At 50.1% G+C, this 16,603-nt stretch overlaps 1 protein-coding gene across 1 annotated transcript in view; it reads right to left on the bottom strand.

Moving 5' to 3' along the window:
- Positions 1-229: 229 nt before the first annotated feature.
- Positions 230-16,603, bottom strand: part of GARS1 (glycyl-tRNA synthetase 1) — a 43,637-nt gene continuing 27,263 nt past the window's right edge. The window contains exons 10-17 of the mRNA XM_045828538.1: positions 16,002-16,166; positions 12,359-12,466; positions 11,499-11,644; positions 7,123-7,208; positions 4,648-4,757; positions 2,482-2,575; positions 1,654-1,844; positions 230-412 (exon numbers count right to left, since the gene is read on the bottom strand). Of these exons, the coding sequence (XP_045684494.1) occupies positions 287-412; positions 1,654-1,844; positions 2,482-2,575; positions 4,648-4,757; positions 7,123-7,208; positions 11,499-11,644; positions 12,359-12,466; positions 16,002-16,166 (1,026 nt within the window). The 3' untranslated portion in view covers positions 230-286. The remainder of the gene's footprint in view (positions 413-1,653; positions 1,845-2,481; positions 2,576-4,647; positions 4,758-7,122; positions 7,209-11,498; positions 11,645-12,358; positions 12,467-16,001; positions 16,167-16,603) is intronic.

Below are 16,603 nucleotides of genomic sequence, written 5' to 3' on the forward strand. Positions count from 1 at the left end.
AGAAAGCTGCTGACGAAAGAGCGTACCCGTGTGTGGACAGTGAGCTGTGACGGCGCCGGCCCGCATGCGGGAGCAGCAGCTCTCCTGGGAACGCAGCAAGAGCACGCAAAGGCGGGCTGGGTCGGGACGCCTGCGCTTTAATGGGCGGGCTCGGCGGCCACCACCGGGGGAGGGTGAGTGCGGTCCCCGGGAGCAACCGCCACGCGGTGTGTTTGTGAAGTGGACATGGTCAGAGTTTAAGGTTTTATTTTTTAGTGCAAATGGTCAAAAGTTGCCAAAAATGTCCTCAATCCTCGATTGTCTCTTTTTTTCCAGTTTCTTGCCCTTCAAAGAGAGGATACCTGGCCTCCACATCGGCCCACGTGATGCTGCCGTTGGCCAGATCTCGGACCACGCTGGGCAGTTCGGAGACCTGGGGAAAGGAAAGAGAAACCCAAGAATCAGCCAACTCGGTGAGACTGTGGAGAAGGACTCAGTCTGAGCTCAGGAACCTCACTGCGCCAAACCAGTGCTTACACTATGATGGGACCCCCTGCACGCTGGTCCCCGCAGTGTTTCCTGTCCCCCCTGTGCAGCACCCCCACCCCCATCACCTGGGTCCCTGCTCTTCTGCCGGCCTGGAGTGCAGCCAGGCCCCACAGGGCCTTCCTGACAGTTCTAACTATCCGTGTCCGTTACAGCCACTTCACGTGTGTTCATTTGGCTCTCAGAACGGGGGTCACTCACGTAACACGAGTAAGGGGGGATGGTACACAGGACAGCCCCAACCGGGGCCAGCCTGTCCCTCAGCCACACCCGATCCCTCTGGAGATCTTGATGAAACCGTTCTACCCACCCCCTCTCCCTCCCCAGCCCCACCCCCAACCCCACCCCGCTTCTGCTCGGTGGGTGGGCCTGGGGCAGAGATTCTGCTTGTCAGACACGTCCCCAGGGGGCCCAGGGACCACCCGCGAGAACCGCGGAGACGTGGGACGTGGGCCCAGGGAGGCAGATGCGGGTTTGTAAAAAGACAAGCCAGCCATCTGCGACCTCCGAAATGGACCGTAAACTCCTCTGGGAAAAGCAGGCTCTTCCCGGTTTCCCACGGCTGACTGTCTGCGTCCAGCTGAGCAGCTACCGGGCTCCAGTGCAAACCTGCCCGCGATGGATGAGTTAGTCAGGCGGGTGTCAGTGACCCCGGCCACTCCGGCCTCCCCCTTCTGCGCTTTTCCTGTCTCCACTATTACTTTCTCGTGGGGAAAGTCTACTAAGACGTATGCGTTGTTTTAAACAGATTAGCATGGAAAAGTTTATACCTACACGGGCACACATTTATACAGAAACGTAAAGACGAAAACATCTGAGCCTCTCAGAGCCACTGGGGATCCTATTCTCCTGCCCAAGTAAACAAACAGACGCCCATAAAAGCAACCTGCCGGAGACTGAGCCCAGGGTGATCCAAACAGCCATAAAATATGAGAAGTGATAATGGGTATTTTCATAATGAGACCAAGGGGCCTCGGGCGTCTGTGAACCGTCTCATTCGAGCTGGCAATTAGACTCAGACGTCGGGAAGGAAGGGGAGCGTAAAGGCCCCGGCAGCCGGCTCCGACCGGGGGACCCAGCACACATGACACGAGTCTAAGACCGCGGGGGCCCGGGGCAGGCAGCCACCTCCGCGCGGATCTGCCGCATGGAGTCTCGGTCCCGCAGGGTCGCAGTGTGCGGGGTCTTGTTCACGGTGTCGAAGTCGATGGTGATGCCGAAGGCCACGCCAATCTCGTCAGTCCTGGCGTAGCGTCTTCCGATGGACCCAGAGGAATCGTCCACTTTGTGGGAGACACCGTTCCTGGTCAGGGCTTCCGCTGAGCAAAATAAATGAAGGAAATTCAAACTAGAACAAGGGAGAGTCCCAGTGTCATCCCAATGCTGTCTTACAAGACGAGGAGACTTACAAAAGGAACTAGGACAGGAGAATTCTAAGGAACCTCCCCAAAGTTCACTGAGCCCCTTGCTGGAGCTGGAGCCCGGCCCTCCCTCACGCCCACACTGCCCACAGCTGCAGGGGGGCGAGCGTCAGACCAACAGCCGAGGCCTGAGGCCGGTCCTCGCCCCACCGCCTCCCCCTGCACGACCCTGAGCTGCTCAATGAACTGAACTCTTCCCGTCTCCCAGTTCCGAAATAAGGGAGCCACACCCGGTGACCACGAGGATCCCTGCCAGCGCGGTGGGCCCGGGGGCTGCAGGTCCACCCGGGTCCCCCATGAAGGGAGCGGAGGGCCGAGATCAACAGGAGAAACAAGGGGGCTTTAAATCCGACTCCAGGGCCCACCTCTGCCTCCTTCTAATGCCAGGAGCAAACACTCTGAGCTACTCTCTTGGAGAATAAGAGCAGAGGCTTAAATCACTTATTTTTTATTAAAAAACAAAAGCAAAACATTATCTGAAATTCAGTCTACTTGACAGTGTCCCCACGGAGATGACTCCACTGGATTTGCTTACATAACTCCCTGACGAACGGCATGAACTCCTGGTTTTGGCTCAGGGGCAGGACGGAACATTTGAACGGAGCCACCACGGCCGGGAAACTGAAGAACTAGATGAAAGGGAGAAATCCAGCGTGTCAGTGTGTAAAAATCTAAGGGCTAACGTCCAAACTTCATTAGCAAGCCACCGATCGCACAGCACAAAAAGCAGCGCCACCAGAGAGCGCAGCAGGCTGGCCAGGACCAGAGAGACCTGCTTTTTAGCTCCGGATCTGGATCCACTCTGGATTTGGACCCCCTCCGTTGAACCCTGGTTTCTCCTCCCTCTCTGGCCCCTGGTTTCTCCAGCTAGAAAGCAGGTCTGCCCACCTGCTCTGCCTGCTTCCCCGGCTGGCCGGAAAGGTGAAAGGATGTGAGAGCACTCCCGCGCTGCCACAGGAGGTGCCGATTTCTGCACCACGTCAACAGACTTACGTCCTTGCCTCTTCCTGTGCAGATCCCTAAAAAACCTCCCTCCAAACCACCAAACAGGAATGGCTTGTGGGGGGGGGGGGGTTGGTCCTGAAACAAAACCCCATCCTAAGAGTTTCAGCACGGCAGAAAGCAACCAGAAACTTTCATTAGCTCACAACGTATGTCCAAAAGAAGAAATGTGAAACGAGGGAGAACGTTCTGTATCCCTACACCGAAAAGCACAGCCCTCGGAAGCGGCTCCCAGGCAGGGTGCAGAGCTGCTTGAAGGGACGGCGTGGAGGCGGTCCGTGGAAGGCGGACTAGCCTGCCACTTCGGGCTGCAAATGAGAACTAAAGACAGTTCTTAAGTGATATTATTTATACACCAGGTTTGCTCGAAGGCCAGACTACGGAGCTCAGAATGAACAGGCCCCAGCGATAAAGGACACAGGTCCCAGTTCAGCCCAGCCCCAAAGGATTAACTGTGGATGCCAAGCAGCTGAGAGTAACCCCCGGGCCCCACCGGCGTGGCTGCCGGGGCCAGGCCACTCCAAACGCCACTCCTCGCCCCCACCCTGTGATAATTCCATGTGACAGAGAAACGGGGACCAGCCTTGACGGGCAAAAAAGATTTGTTTAAATCTCACCGACAATGTTTTTACACCAAATTCACAGGAAAGGGGGTTTAGGGACTACACGCTAACAATTTAACGTCGCTGGCTTCCCACAGCCTAAGCAAGCTGGTCCCTACAACAGGCATCTCTCTCTACGACTCATAAAACACCGCCACTAACTTAACTCCTGCTTAGCCCTTGAAGGCGCTATCAAAACTCTAGTTTTCTCAATATTAGAGTCAAAGGAAGAGCTAACAGGTTTTTTAAAAACCTTTTTTAAAAAAACGAGACAAACGGAAAAGCCTGACGCAAGCCGGACACGAAGGAGAACACACCCTCCCAGCCAGCCCCGCGTCTGCGAGCCGGGGTCCGGCTGGGCCCCTCCTCTCCGCGGGCCCCTCCTTTCCGCGGGACGGGCGGGCGGGGAGCTGCCCCTTCAGTGCCGGGAGAAGAGGCCACCTCAGGGCAGGGACCGACACAGTAACTTCACTAGCTACACACCACCAGTAGTGCTCAGACTCAGCGGGTTCTCCCGGACACCTGGGCCCGAGCACGAAGACCTGCGACCTCCCAGCAGGGGCGAGACAGGGGCGAGACAGGGGCGAGGCGGGTGAGGCCCCGGGAAGAGACAGAGCAGGAGCCGGGGCAGTGATTCAGGCGCATCAAAGCCAAAAGAAAGCTTGAGACGTTGACAAAGTTGTCTTATAACCATTGGTCATTAGCAATGCTTGAATGGTAGGAGGGGCTATGCCCCAAATACTAGCGGCCAAATTCTATGAGCCACCCCTTCCTTTCCAGTTTTCGAAACGTAAGTACGTCCAGGAAACATCGCTCCTGCCACCGTGCAACAGAGGGCATCCGCGGGAGGAGTGTGTCCTGTCTCGGAAGGAGCGCACCAGGCGGCCACAGCCGCGGTGCGGCGGGCAGCCCGCACACCCTCGGTTCCAGCGAGGCGACACACGGCCTGCTCTGCTCTGCTGGGCGGACGGGGAGACACAGATGGGTGGCAGCACCGTCAGCACGGTCACTGGGTCTCACCGACAACACGCCTCAGCAAACTTCGCCTCTGACCCCGAGTGAGGAGACGATAACGACACCCGCCCCGGACCACTCACCGTTCTCTGCTCGTCCCCCTCGCGCACGTGGAACGTGTGTTCGAACACCGTGTACATGATCCTGCCCAGGCCGAAGGAGGGCTCGATGACATTCGGGACGACCTCCTCCACTGCGAGAGGGAGAGCGGTTCAGCTAGGCACTCCCAAACCCCACACGGAGCCCCACGCATCCTCCGGCCACCACCCCCGCCAGCGCCCCAAATCTCTCTGTTCTGGAGGAGTGCCCCAGGATGAGGACATCAGAACACCCCTAAACACTGTTTGCGGTCGGTCAAACGGTGCCTTTACAGAGAAAGCTGGGTTAACAAATAAAACCTCACCGCACTGAACTGTACTTGTAGCACGGAGGTGAGGCCCGGCACCGAGGTGTCCTCCCCAGCTGGCAGGCCCTGGGCAGCAGCGGCTGCGCTCTGCCGTCTGCCTTGCCTGCGCAGACAGTGTTAAAGCGCTTCAGCTTTTGTAAGGTTTTGCTAGAATTAACAAACTACCACAATAGCTGAGAAAACTAACACAAATAATTCCTGCCCTGACCAGTGTGGCTCAGTTGGTTAGGCCTTGTCCCGCAAAGCAGAAGGTTGCCGGTTCAATTCCCAGTCAGGGCACATGCCTGGGCTGGGGTTCGATTTCGACCCCCGGTTGCGGCATGTGAGAGAGGCAACCAATCAATGTCCCCCCGCCGCCTTTCTCCCTCCCTCCCCCTCTCTCTAAAAGTAAACATTTTTTAAAAAATTCTGACACATAAGTTATCAAATGGTTTGTTTTGCTTGCTGTCTGGATGAGAACTCTTTAAGAGAGCCGGGTGACTGCCACTGTTTCCACGGCCCTGGGGCGAGGCGGCCCTCCGAGAAGAGCCTGCTAAGGGACCGGCAGTCAGTCAGAGCCACTTCCCAGCCCCCCAGCACGCCCCAGGGGGGAGGCTGTCCCTGCGGTACGTTCGGGACATGTACTCCTCAGTGTGTTTTATCTTGGATAAAAGCCCTGCTGAGCGCTGTCAAGGTCTAAGGTACCTGACCTTGACCTTGGAGGGCTTGTGTTTCCAGGAAAATGAGGCAACTAGGACTAAAATCTCATACGTGGAAGAGAAGAGAGGCTATTTCCTTTGTGATACAGAGTAAGAACAGCATTTTGGAAACACCATCAAGGCATTTTCTGTCCCACCTTTCCACAGCGCCCCAGCAATGGCGCGGCGCGGCTCGGAGCCAGAGGCCAGGATGCCATGGACCCGGGCAGCCGCAGGTCACCGAGGAGACCCGCGTCCTGGCAGCTCCCTCACACGGCTCTCAGGGCCCGCCCAAGCCCGGCTGTGACGTGCCAGAAGCGAGCGGGTGCGCAGGCCTGCTCTCTGCACCGGCCGTGGCTGCCAGATCCCCCACCCAAGCTCGGGAGTTTTCCGGGAGCTTTCACATGGCCACCGCTAGCCATGAGCACGCCTCGCAGATGTCCCAAAACTCGCGTGTCCCCGTCCACAGAGCTTCTTCCATCGCGTGGGCCACAGAGCCTGCTGTTTTTTCCGTGCGGCAACAGCTCTGGCAGCGCTCAGCTGTCTCTGACTTCATTCGAAACAGTTCTGTCACAGAGTGTATTGTGGCAGCTGTCACATCAGCGTGCATCAAAAAAACTTATCAAAATTGGGGAATTTTTGTGCAGCCATTTTAATACTGAAGATAGAAGAATATGCACAACATTTTCAGCGTGTTATGCGTTATTTCAAGAAAGGTGAAAACCCAATGGAAACTCAAAAAAAGGTCTGTGCAGTGTATGGAGAAGGTGCTGAGACTGACCAAGCACGTCAGCAGCGGTTTGCGAAGTTTCCTGGTCCCGTCCACACTCCGGCGGAAGAGTTCTCTGCTGGGGGCTGCCGCGCGCCCTGGAAGATGTTTCGCAGCACCCCCGGCCTCCACCCACGAGACGCCAGCAGCGGGAGGGAGCCGGCAGACTCAACACACCCAAGTCAGTAAAGTCAGTGGTGGAAATGAGAAATGTGCCTTTTATTTTACGGAAAAAAAATACAGACTCTTTGGCCAACCCAATACGAAAAATAATCATCTCCTTGGCTTTTGAAAAAGCATGAAAGACCATTCATCTAAGGGAATTTTAACAAATAAATTTGCCAACAAAAGCAGAAGGAGTGAAATCCTCTCTTAGTTAAGAAACCAAAGCACTTTTGCTTAAAATGAAGAAAACATCTTTTTCATCAGAGGTCTTCTTCAATACTCACCTCAGGTCATGGGAAACAGAAAGGTGGCACTATAAATTACTCTCCAGTATGAGTACAATTATGTCGTTTTAATAAGGCCCAAGCTAATGCTTTAAACATACTCATCACAATTAAGGCTGTGACATTAAGAACTTATCTTTCCTCTTCAAAATTTCAGTAAAATTGCTGTTATAAAAGTTAAACTTTTATAGGCTTAAAAAAAAAACCTGTAAGGAGTGATGATATTTTTTGTTTCTTAACTGTTTTCACAAATTTACCGTATAGTGTTTTCTGGAATCTCTTCACACCGACCATGTCTTTGGTTAACTGAAACGTCTTCCCTTCAGTCTCGACGGTGAACTCCCTGCGGAGAAACAAAGCGCACGGCGAGTCAGTGAAGACTCGCACCCCCGGGCCTCAGTCTGAAGGGGCTTCACAGGCCGCCGAACTGGGTCTCCTTTTCAGGGTCGTGCACCTTGGTCAGCTCCCCAGACCCAACAGCTGAAGTCAACCTCAAATTATTCCATAAGAAATACCCAATTAAGTAGTATTCTAACAATGGCACCGAACAGTATATTGTGGGAGGCACTCGAATATATGACTAGTTTTATAAAATTCCATAAGTGACTTAATGACTAATTCCTTTGGTTTTGAGATCACGGTAAAACCAAAAACAATTTAAAAAAAAAACTCAGTTTTAGGGTAACTAGAATAAACTCGTCAGAAATGGGTCTGCTGGCAGAAGACCACTGTTCTCTTCACGGTCCCAACAAATGTAAACATGACCGGCTTGCCATCTCATAGAGAGTAATTTTAAAACCCCCACATTACTTCCAAAATAAACTTTGACATTCATGTTGATGAAGATCAGCTTCAGAGTTTAATGAGTCTGTGTGCTATGTCATTATAAAATATTACCCGCCCCCCCCAATCACTGACTGCAGTAGGTTCACGTCCTGAGATACACCCATTCGGTTTCGGGTCCCAAGACTTCAGGTCTATAAAGTGCTTACGAGGCATTTCCTCGCATTGGGACGATCAATCTCGACGCCTCACAAGCCGCACAGCTGGCACACAGTGCGCTGAGTCCTGCTGGTTTCCAGCAGTGACAACCCCATGCGTCACGTCAGTGATTTTCACGGATTCCCTCCATTTCTACATTCTGTCGGAAGTTTGTGTGTGCATGCATTAAAGACTCCAGTCCTTTAACAGTAGCATGTATGTTCACTCTGAGAGCACAGTCTAAGTACAGACTAGGTAACAGTTATTAAAAAGCTGAAATGAGCAAGGAGGTAGCCATTATTTGAGAATTAAAGAAGGAAATTGTCTTATTTGCGGATAACACCTAACTAGTGATCTATGTCCATTTCAATAAGATTTGATGTTGTTTCCACATGAATAGATGTTGAATTCTGGGGGAGAGAATGTTGTGGAATTTTCCCACTGAAATGGGCACCTGCACCCTCAACAAGGATTCACCTTGTGATGGTTCTCGTGACGAGAGTGTGCCCATGTGCAGCCCCATCGCTCCGGGGGTGCCCGCGGCCCTGCTCTCCACCCCCCACACCAGCTCACCACTGACACGCTTCCTGCACTGCAGACAGGTCTGCCTGTCCCCGAGTTCCACACAGGACCGTCCGCGTAAGGCTGCTTTCACTGAGCCTGACGTCGGGGCAGGTGCCGGCAAACTTTCCGTACGGAGCCAGTCATACAAGATTCCAGGGTTTGCAGCCATGTGCGGCCCTGGTATTCTTTTTCTTAAAACATTTAATTCTTTAAAAATGCAAAACTCACCCTTAGGTGAGGGCTGTACAAAAACAGTATGAAAGACGGTTCAAGTGCACTTAACAAAATGTGTGCTCCAGTTGTTAGACAGTCTACAGCTGACACTGAAGCTGATTAATAGTGACCTTCGAATTCCAATCGATTTTTGTCTCCTTGTTTCACCAATTTTACTGAGAAAGGCATGGAGAAATCTCCAACTAGGAAAGTGGATTTGTCGATTTTTCTTTTCAGTTCTGTCAAGTTTGCTCCATGATTTTGCGGCTGTTTTTAGTTGCACACACAGTTACAAGTGGCAAGCCCTCCTGACGAGCTGACCCCTTCACAGGCTGAAATGCGACTCTGCCCCCGGGAATTCTCCTGGTTCTGACGTTTACCTGTCTGGTATGAATAGAGCCAACCCATCTTTCTGATTAATGTTTGCATGGAAATATTTTTGATTCTTTTACTTTTCAACTTACTGTGTACTACAATTACAGTAAGTTTCCTGTAAACAGCATCTAATTTAACTGGATCTCAAAGTTTTTAAACAGTCTGACAATGGCCATTCATCCAAGTTTTTAGATCAGCAATTTCTAACCGTCTTCATCTCATGGCACACCCGCATAAACTAATTACTAAAATTGTGTACCACACCAAAAAATGTATTTTTTTTGCCGATCTGAGAAAAAAAAGGTATAATTTTGACTGACTTACAAAAAATAATAGTAATTACCTACCTTTTTTTGCTCCAAAATGACTTTTTAAAAAGTCAGATGCCTATACTTGTATAAAAGGATTTCTAGTGCCAAGAATTAACCAATCAGACACAACCTTCTTAGGCAACATGACCAATAAGATGCAACTCTACTATGTGACCTGTATTTATGATTCAAGGCAGGGTATTCACACCGGACGGCTACTGCTGTGTTGGCTACAGCCATTTTTAAATACGACAATCTAAGGGAAAAGAGGTCAGTGCCTCCAACTAAACACTCAGGTACTGCATGCTTCAAAAATTCTTGCGGCGCACTGGTGGAAAACCACCGGTTTAGGTCGTATGTTTAGGTCACATGTTTAGCACAATTGCCAATACTGTTGAGTTCAAACCTGCCATCTCATGAGTTATTCTGTATTTGCCCCTCTGTTCTTTGTTCATTTTTCCTCTTCTGTCTTTTTCTGGAGTACTTTTTATTATTCTATTTTATCTCCTTTACTGGTTTATTAGTTATATCTCTTTGGTTTTTATGTTTTTTTCCAGGTAACTGCTCTAGAATTTACTATATACACTTTTATTAACTTGTCATAGTCTACCTTCAAATAACATCACGCCACGTCCCATACAGCACGCATGCATTATGATGGTGCGCTCCTGATGCTCTGCTGCCATCCTCAGAGTTACTGATGGCACGCGCTTTACCTCCACGTTATACATTTCACAACCCATTGTTATTGTTTTTCCTTTAAACAGTCCGTTATCTTTTAAAGACAAGGAGATGTCATTTCAAAGAAATCAGTGAAAATGTCATTTATACCTACCCACATATTTAGCATTCCTACAGCTCTTAATTTCTTTGTGTAGATCTAAATTTCCACGCTTCTGCTTAAAGATTGTCCTTTAACACTCCTTGCAGTGCAGGCCTGCTGGCAATGAACTCTCTGAGCTTTCGTTTGTCTGAAAGCTTTTTTCCTTCATTTTTGAAGGATATTTTTGCTGGGTCCAGGATTTTTGTCTGTAATCACTTTCAAAATTGCCATCTACTACACAGTAGCTTGCTCGGTTTTTGATCAGAACTCTATAATCATTCTTCCCTTCGCTCCTTTTAACGTAATGAGCCTTTTCTCCCCTGGCCACCAGGGAGAGTTTTCTCTTCATTGTGGGTTTCCAGCAATTGGATTCTGAGGTGCCTTTATGTAGTTTTCTTTGTTTATTCTGCTTGGGGTTGGCCTTGAATCGCTGAGTTTACAGTTTGCATTGAATTTGGAAAAATTTCAGCTACTGCTGCATCTGCAGGTATCTCTGCTCTACATCCGCTCCCTCCGACCCACAATTACCCCTCAGAGCGCCTCACGCTGTCCCAGGGGACAGTTTTTCTCCTCGTCCCTTTTTCTATGCCCCGTTTTAAACCATTTCTGTTGCTGCATTAAGCTCAATAATTTCCTTCTGCAACGTTAAACACCTTGTTGGCGTCACTCAGTGCGTCTTCGCGGGGACGCGGCCCCCGATGCTCCTCCCATCAGTTCTCTCCCCCACACACTGCACTCCCCTCGCGGGCTCGTGCTGCCCCTGCATCTTCGGGCACACACGGCCTGCTTATAACGACTGTTCGGGCAGATACAGCATATAATGACTGTTTTGATTTCTTGATGTATTTGTATTTATTCCGTGACGTTTGTCATTTCTGAGTCTTTCTTTGGATTGACTCTTTCCCTTGTTATGGGTCATATTTTCACGTCTACAAATTCCAGTTTGCCACATACAGTGAATCTTGCACTGTTTAGTGCTGAATTTTGTTGCATTCCTTTAAAGATTCTTTTCTACTACTTTTATATTTATGCTTAAAACAATTAGAGAGAGTACTCCAAAGCTCCAAACAAGAGCACTGACTTAGAGATAGATACAGTTCCTAATCCTTCCTCGGTCACTACCTGGGACAAGTCTCCGTGTCTAAGACAGTTATCGGGAAAGAAAGAGGATCTTCACAGTCCATTTCAAACCTGCTTCCGGCGCTAACACCTAAATCTTGGCAAACCCAGTCCTTCAGCTGCAGCCCGGAGAGTGCTAAGCCGCAGAGAACTTCTGAAGACACTCGTCTCAGCCCAGGTCTCAGGAGCTGGCAGAGAGGACGCGTCTGCCTGGGGCCCCCGTAACAGCGCCCGTCTTAAACCTTACCCTTTCTCGTTCAGCAGCTTCTCCATCTCTGTGATGTACCCCTCGTCACACATGGCAAGGTACTCCATCACCAGCTTCGCGTCCTTCTTGTACGCCTTGCCAACTGCGCCCTTGTTGGGCTCAAACTGCACAACGTTGACGGTTCTGTACGAAGCAGTCAAGGAATCCAAAAACAGAACTGCCTCAGCATCTGGGAAATGCTCTTGAGAAGCACAAATCATTCAACATTAAATAAATGCCGACAATAGAAATTTTTTCCAAAGTCACAGTGAGACAAAGGGCTATCACCTAATCAGCAATATAACCCAATGTACAGCACCCTAAGTTCTGATAATAATTTATTCGCTTCTAAAATGTCCAACACCACTGGCCTAGTTCTAAGATCAGCTCACAACTTGCCTGTCTGGGAAAGGAAGGACACTGCTACTGTGCTGGTAACATAACCAGTGAGCTGAATTACTACTTTTACCCCCCATAACAACGGCACTCATCTTCTAACAGCGGAGGTGTTCACCAGGGCTTTGTGTAAAGGGTATGCAGATAGGTGCAGGTGTGGGCAAATGCATGTTGGAAATGGCTGAGAAAAACTGCTTGCTGCACACCCTGGGAGACACGTAGAGCATTCTCCTGAAAATTCTTCTTTTAAGGACCAAATGCCGAGCAGGCGGGCGGGCACGTGAGAGATTACGGGTAGAGAGACAGGGAAAGGAGCAGCCAGGGGGCGAAGTCACAGGTTCAAGTCTTGCCCCAAAGGATCGCACATCTTGGTTCCCCCACAGAACAAGGTGTGGACCAGGGCTCATCTACTTCCGAGACATTTCTGCTCCAGTCCTGAGTGGAGAGGTCACCAGAAAGGATATGGGCTCTTTCAGCGGCTTCTCGGCTACCAGGGGGACTTTGGTGGCTCGCGCGTGACAGGAAAGGTCGTAGCAGGACCGGTCAGCACACCCGACGATCTCGATCCAGCCCTGCGAGCACAGAAGGATGAGAACGTTTATCCCTGACTCCGGATTCATTCACAAACGTACGCGGACTGTAACTAACTCCGACGCACTGGAGGACAGCCCAGCCACTGACCCCCCACTCAGCTTGTCCACGCGTGTGGAATGGGGTGGTCTCACACGCCAGGCGGCGGCAGCCCTGTAAACCCAACTGTCCTGTGCACACACAGCCGTCTTCTTACTTTCTGGACAGACTCTTCTGCCATGCTGGATACACTAACAAATTCTGGGATTTAACTATGGAAAGAAATTGTGAACCCAGGGGGAAAAAACGGCTTTGTTTCAAATTGGTGACCAGGACTCAAAACGAATCTAGCAGAAACCACCACGCGTTTTCGGGTGCATGCCCACAGCTCTCACAGCCCACGCCACACGCTGTCTCCTACCCAGCCAGAGAAAGTTCAGTGAAGAGCAGGTGAGGTTTGGGTCACAGGGTGAAGCTGAAAAACAGCGTGGGTGCCGGGTTCCATTTTTGTTAATACCAAAGGTACTTTTCAAAAGCACAATCTAAACTGTTTTCAAAGACCCTTGAGAATCTGTTATTTGAATAAGAACAAAAGAGATAAAAAGCTTATTTTAGTAAGCAGCTAGTCAGTTTTCGTGAATATTTATTTTTTTGCCTTTGATCTGAACAGGGAAAAGTCAACCATCACGAGCTTTCTCAGGGCCTGGTACCGTGTGTGCTTGGAGTAAAGAGCAGATGCAAACCTCACAGGCCCAGAAACCCCAATGCAGAACAACAGCAAAACTGGAATCAAAGAGCGAAGCCCCCAAATATGCAGCCTGACCATCTGACGCTCACCGAGACGTCGAGTGGCACCCTGATATCCCTAAATGCACAAACTCGGCGGTCACCATTCACCAAAGGCGGCGACGAACCTGGGTATGTGCTAAAAGGTGAAATCACAGAAACGCGCCTGAGAATGGTAAAGGGCTTTGGGGTGGCGGTTACCTCTGAGAAGGAGAGACAAGGGTGCAGCGTTAGCTGTATCAGTAACTGGTTTTTATTTAAAAACATTAAATGCGAAGTACACTGAAAGAAAGTCCTAGTTTTCAGAGGAGCTCTCCCTCTCCGTCAGACGCTGTCACCTGGGAGCCTGTGGCTTGTTCAGCCCCGATTCCCAAGGACCTTACACAGAGCACTGCAGCCCACTCTCAGTGCCAGGCCCACATCGCTATTCACGTTTTTTTCTTTAGCTTTTTAAAACTTAGAACTAATTTACATATAACATTATATTAGTTTCAGGTATGCAATGTAATGATTTATATTTGTAGATACTGCAAAATGATCACCACGGTAAGTCTAGTCAGTAGCCATCACCATTAACAGTTACAGAATTTCTTCTTGTGATGAGAACTTTTAAGGTCAACTTTCTTTTTAAAAAAAAAAAAAAATTTTATGTATTTATTTATTTTTAGAGAGGGTGGGGAGGGAGAGAAACATCAATGTGTGGTGGCATCTCACATGCCCCCTACCAGGGACCTGGGCCTGCAACCAAGGTATGTACCCTGACTGGGAATCAAACCAGCAACCTTTTGGTTTGCAGGCCGGTGCTCAATCCACTGAGCTACTCCAGCCAGGGCAAGGTCAACTCTCAGCAATTTTCACATATGCAATACAGTATTACTAACTATAGTCACCACGCTGTACCTACACCCCTAAGACTTACTGGGCCCCTAGTCCTTGGAGGCACTCGGGAGAGGAGGAGCAGGAGTGTGGGAGGGCCACTAAAGCAACGTAGCGCAGGGGGTGATTAAGAGCATGGGGCAGAGCCTGCCAGCCCTGGTTCGAGTCCCCCCTCCACCGCTCACTAGCTGTAGACTCCAGCAAATGACTTAACTTCTCAGCACTTCAGTTCCCTCAGACATAATGCCTATGAGTAGGACGATGGTGAAGATTACGTAAGATAATACACAGCCCTTAACAATTACAACTGTTGAACACACACACACACACACACACACACACACACACCAGATGCGAAGTAACCCAGGCCAGACTCAGAACCTGAACAGAGCCGGCAAGAGTCCGTGTCTGGTCGGACTGGGGCTGGGAGCGAGAGCAGACGAGGAGAGGGGCCTGGTGTGGAACAGAGAGAGAGAGATGAGCTCTCCCCACACAAACCGGAAAACACTATCTTGGTCTGATTCGAAAATAGAAAGAAACGCCAGAAAATCTAACCCATGTAAAGAAATTAACCAGCATCTATATCATTCAAAAATAATTACTACTGTCACTTTGGCGCATGTATGTCAAACAAGCTTGTGAAGAAATAAAATTACAAGAAAAACCTCACAGATCACAGAGACTCTTTCCTAACTCCACAAAGGAAGAGGAACGTATTAAAAACGATGCCAAGAACAGCGACTGCAGACGCACGCGTACCATCACGCACGCACAGACTGTGTGTCCCCAACGCACAGAAAAGCATCTGGACCGAGGGCCGACAAACCAAGGCCCCTGGGGCTAGGTGTGGTTTTTACATTTTTAAAGGGTTTAAAAAAAAACAACAAACAACCGGACAGCAACAAAGAAGACAGGCAACAGAGATCCACAAAGCCTAAAATGTTCACTATCTTTACTACAGAAAATACCTGATCTGGAAGAGAAACAGGGAACGCTCTTGGGGCGAGGCATATAATTGTGAGTTTCACTTTCTACATAGTATTCTTCAGAATTATTTTTTGCTCTCTGTTTTACAAGGGGACTAACATTTTTTATAACTAATTTTTATTTTTAATTTAAAAAAATCAATCTTAAAAGAAAGACCCTTTAAACAGTAAAAGTGAAACCAGGGGCACGTGGGACACGGACCCAGGGCTGAAGTCTCCCCAGGGCTGAGAAGCCCCTCCAGGATGAACCGGCCACCAGAGGCTCTCCCCCGGGCCTGGGTGCCGCTCTGTCCCCACGGCCACCCGTGCAGAAAGCACCCGTTATCCAAACGCCTTTCCACCCTAAGTTTCAGTACGACGTCCATGGCAGGGGGTGGGGTGGGAGGGGCAGTGAAGAGGTGACCCAGAGGGCCTCTCTGAATTATTAAATGCATAGACTTGAGAAAAGGTCGTTCCTAAAGAAGAGGTCAGAATCTGCTGGTCTGTCCGCCTATCACTGAACAGCTCTCCACACTGAGAGCCCTAGGGCTCTCTTTACCTGGCTCCACCACCACTTACAGTGTCTGCCTGGGGCCTCAAGGTGGGGGGGGGGGGGGAGGCTGCTGCTCCTCAGTACGGTCAAGGACAACCCCCCTGCCTGCCCCTGGACTGCACACCGGCATCCCCCCCCCCTCTGCTGAGACATCTGAGCCTACCAAGGGCACGGGGGACTCAGAGCAGCCCCTCACACGAGTGCAGGGCAGCTGCTTTGCCCAGGTGCTCGGGAGGAGGCCTCTTCTTTCTGCTCCGCTCGGACACAGAGCGCAGGAAAGGCAACTCTGGCACCTGGCCTCTCAGGGAGCAGCGTGAGCTCACACCCCGAAAGCCGCCACGCCCCAGCCACACTCACGTAGGACGTCTTGGACTCGGCGTCCCAGCAGTCGCAGGCGTAGTGGGCCATCTCGTTCTCCATGTGCTGCCGGAAGCGGAGCTTGTCCGGCGACACTCCCACCTTCGTGAGGTAGAGGTAGATGCGGCCGAGGAAATAGCCTAACACTGAGTTGTTAATCACACCCTGAAGGTAAAGGAGTAAACGGGTAGGTAAGTAACTGTGCAAGCAAGCACAGAGAAAGGAAAGAGAAACACATGAACTCTCTGGAAGGCCGAGGCACCATCTTCCACTGAGTTAGTCATAATCAGAAAAATAGCTGAAACACAGGGTAAGCTAATTTACCCAGCTTTCGGAATAACCTCAAAGCCGAGGAGGTGACCTTGGCTATTTTTACAGGGGTTGATGTCGAGTTAACAAGATGATAATAATGGAGTTATTCAACATGAAGTTACTTTACCATACTCACTGGGTCGGCAAAAACTTTACATCTTCTAAACCTATAATACTAAAAACGACATTCACCATACTATCCTAAGGAATGACAGGAATAGTATCAGAAGGAAATGTATTCCTTCTGAATTAACAAACGAAGTAAGATGTGTTGAGGGGATTTAACGTAC

This window comes from Phyllostomus hastatus, unplaced genomic scaffold (assembly GCF_019186645.2).
Source record: "Phyllostomus hastatus isolate PE091 unplaced genomic scaffold, TTU_PhHast_1.1 phas_scaffold_78, whole genome shotgun sequence".
NCBI lineage: Eukaryota > Metazoa > Chordata > Mammalia > Chiroptera > Phyllostomidae > Phyllostomus > Phyllostomus hastatus.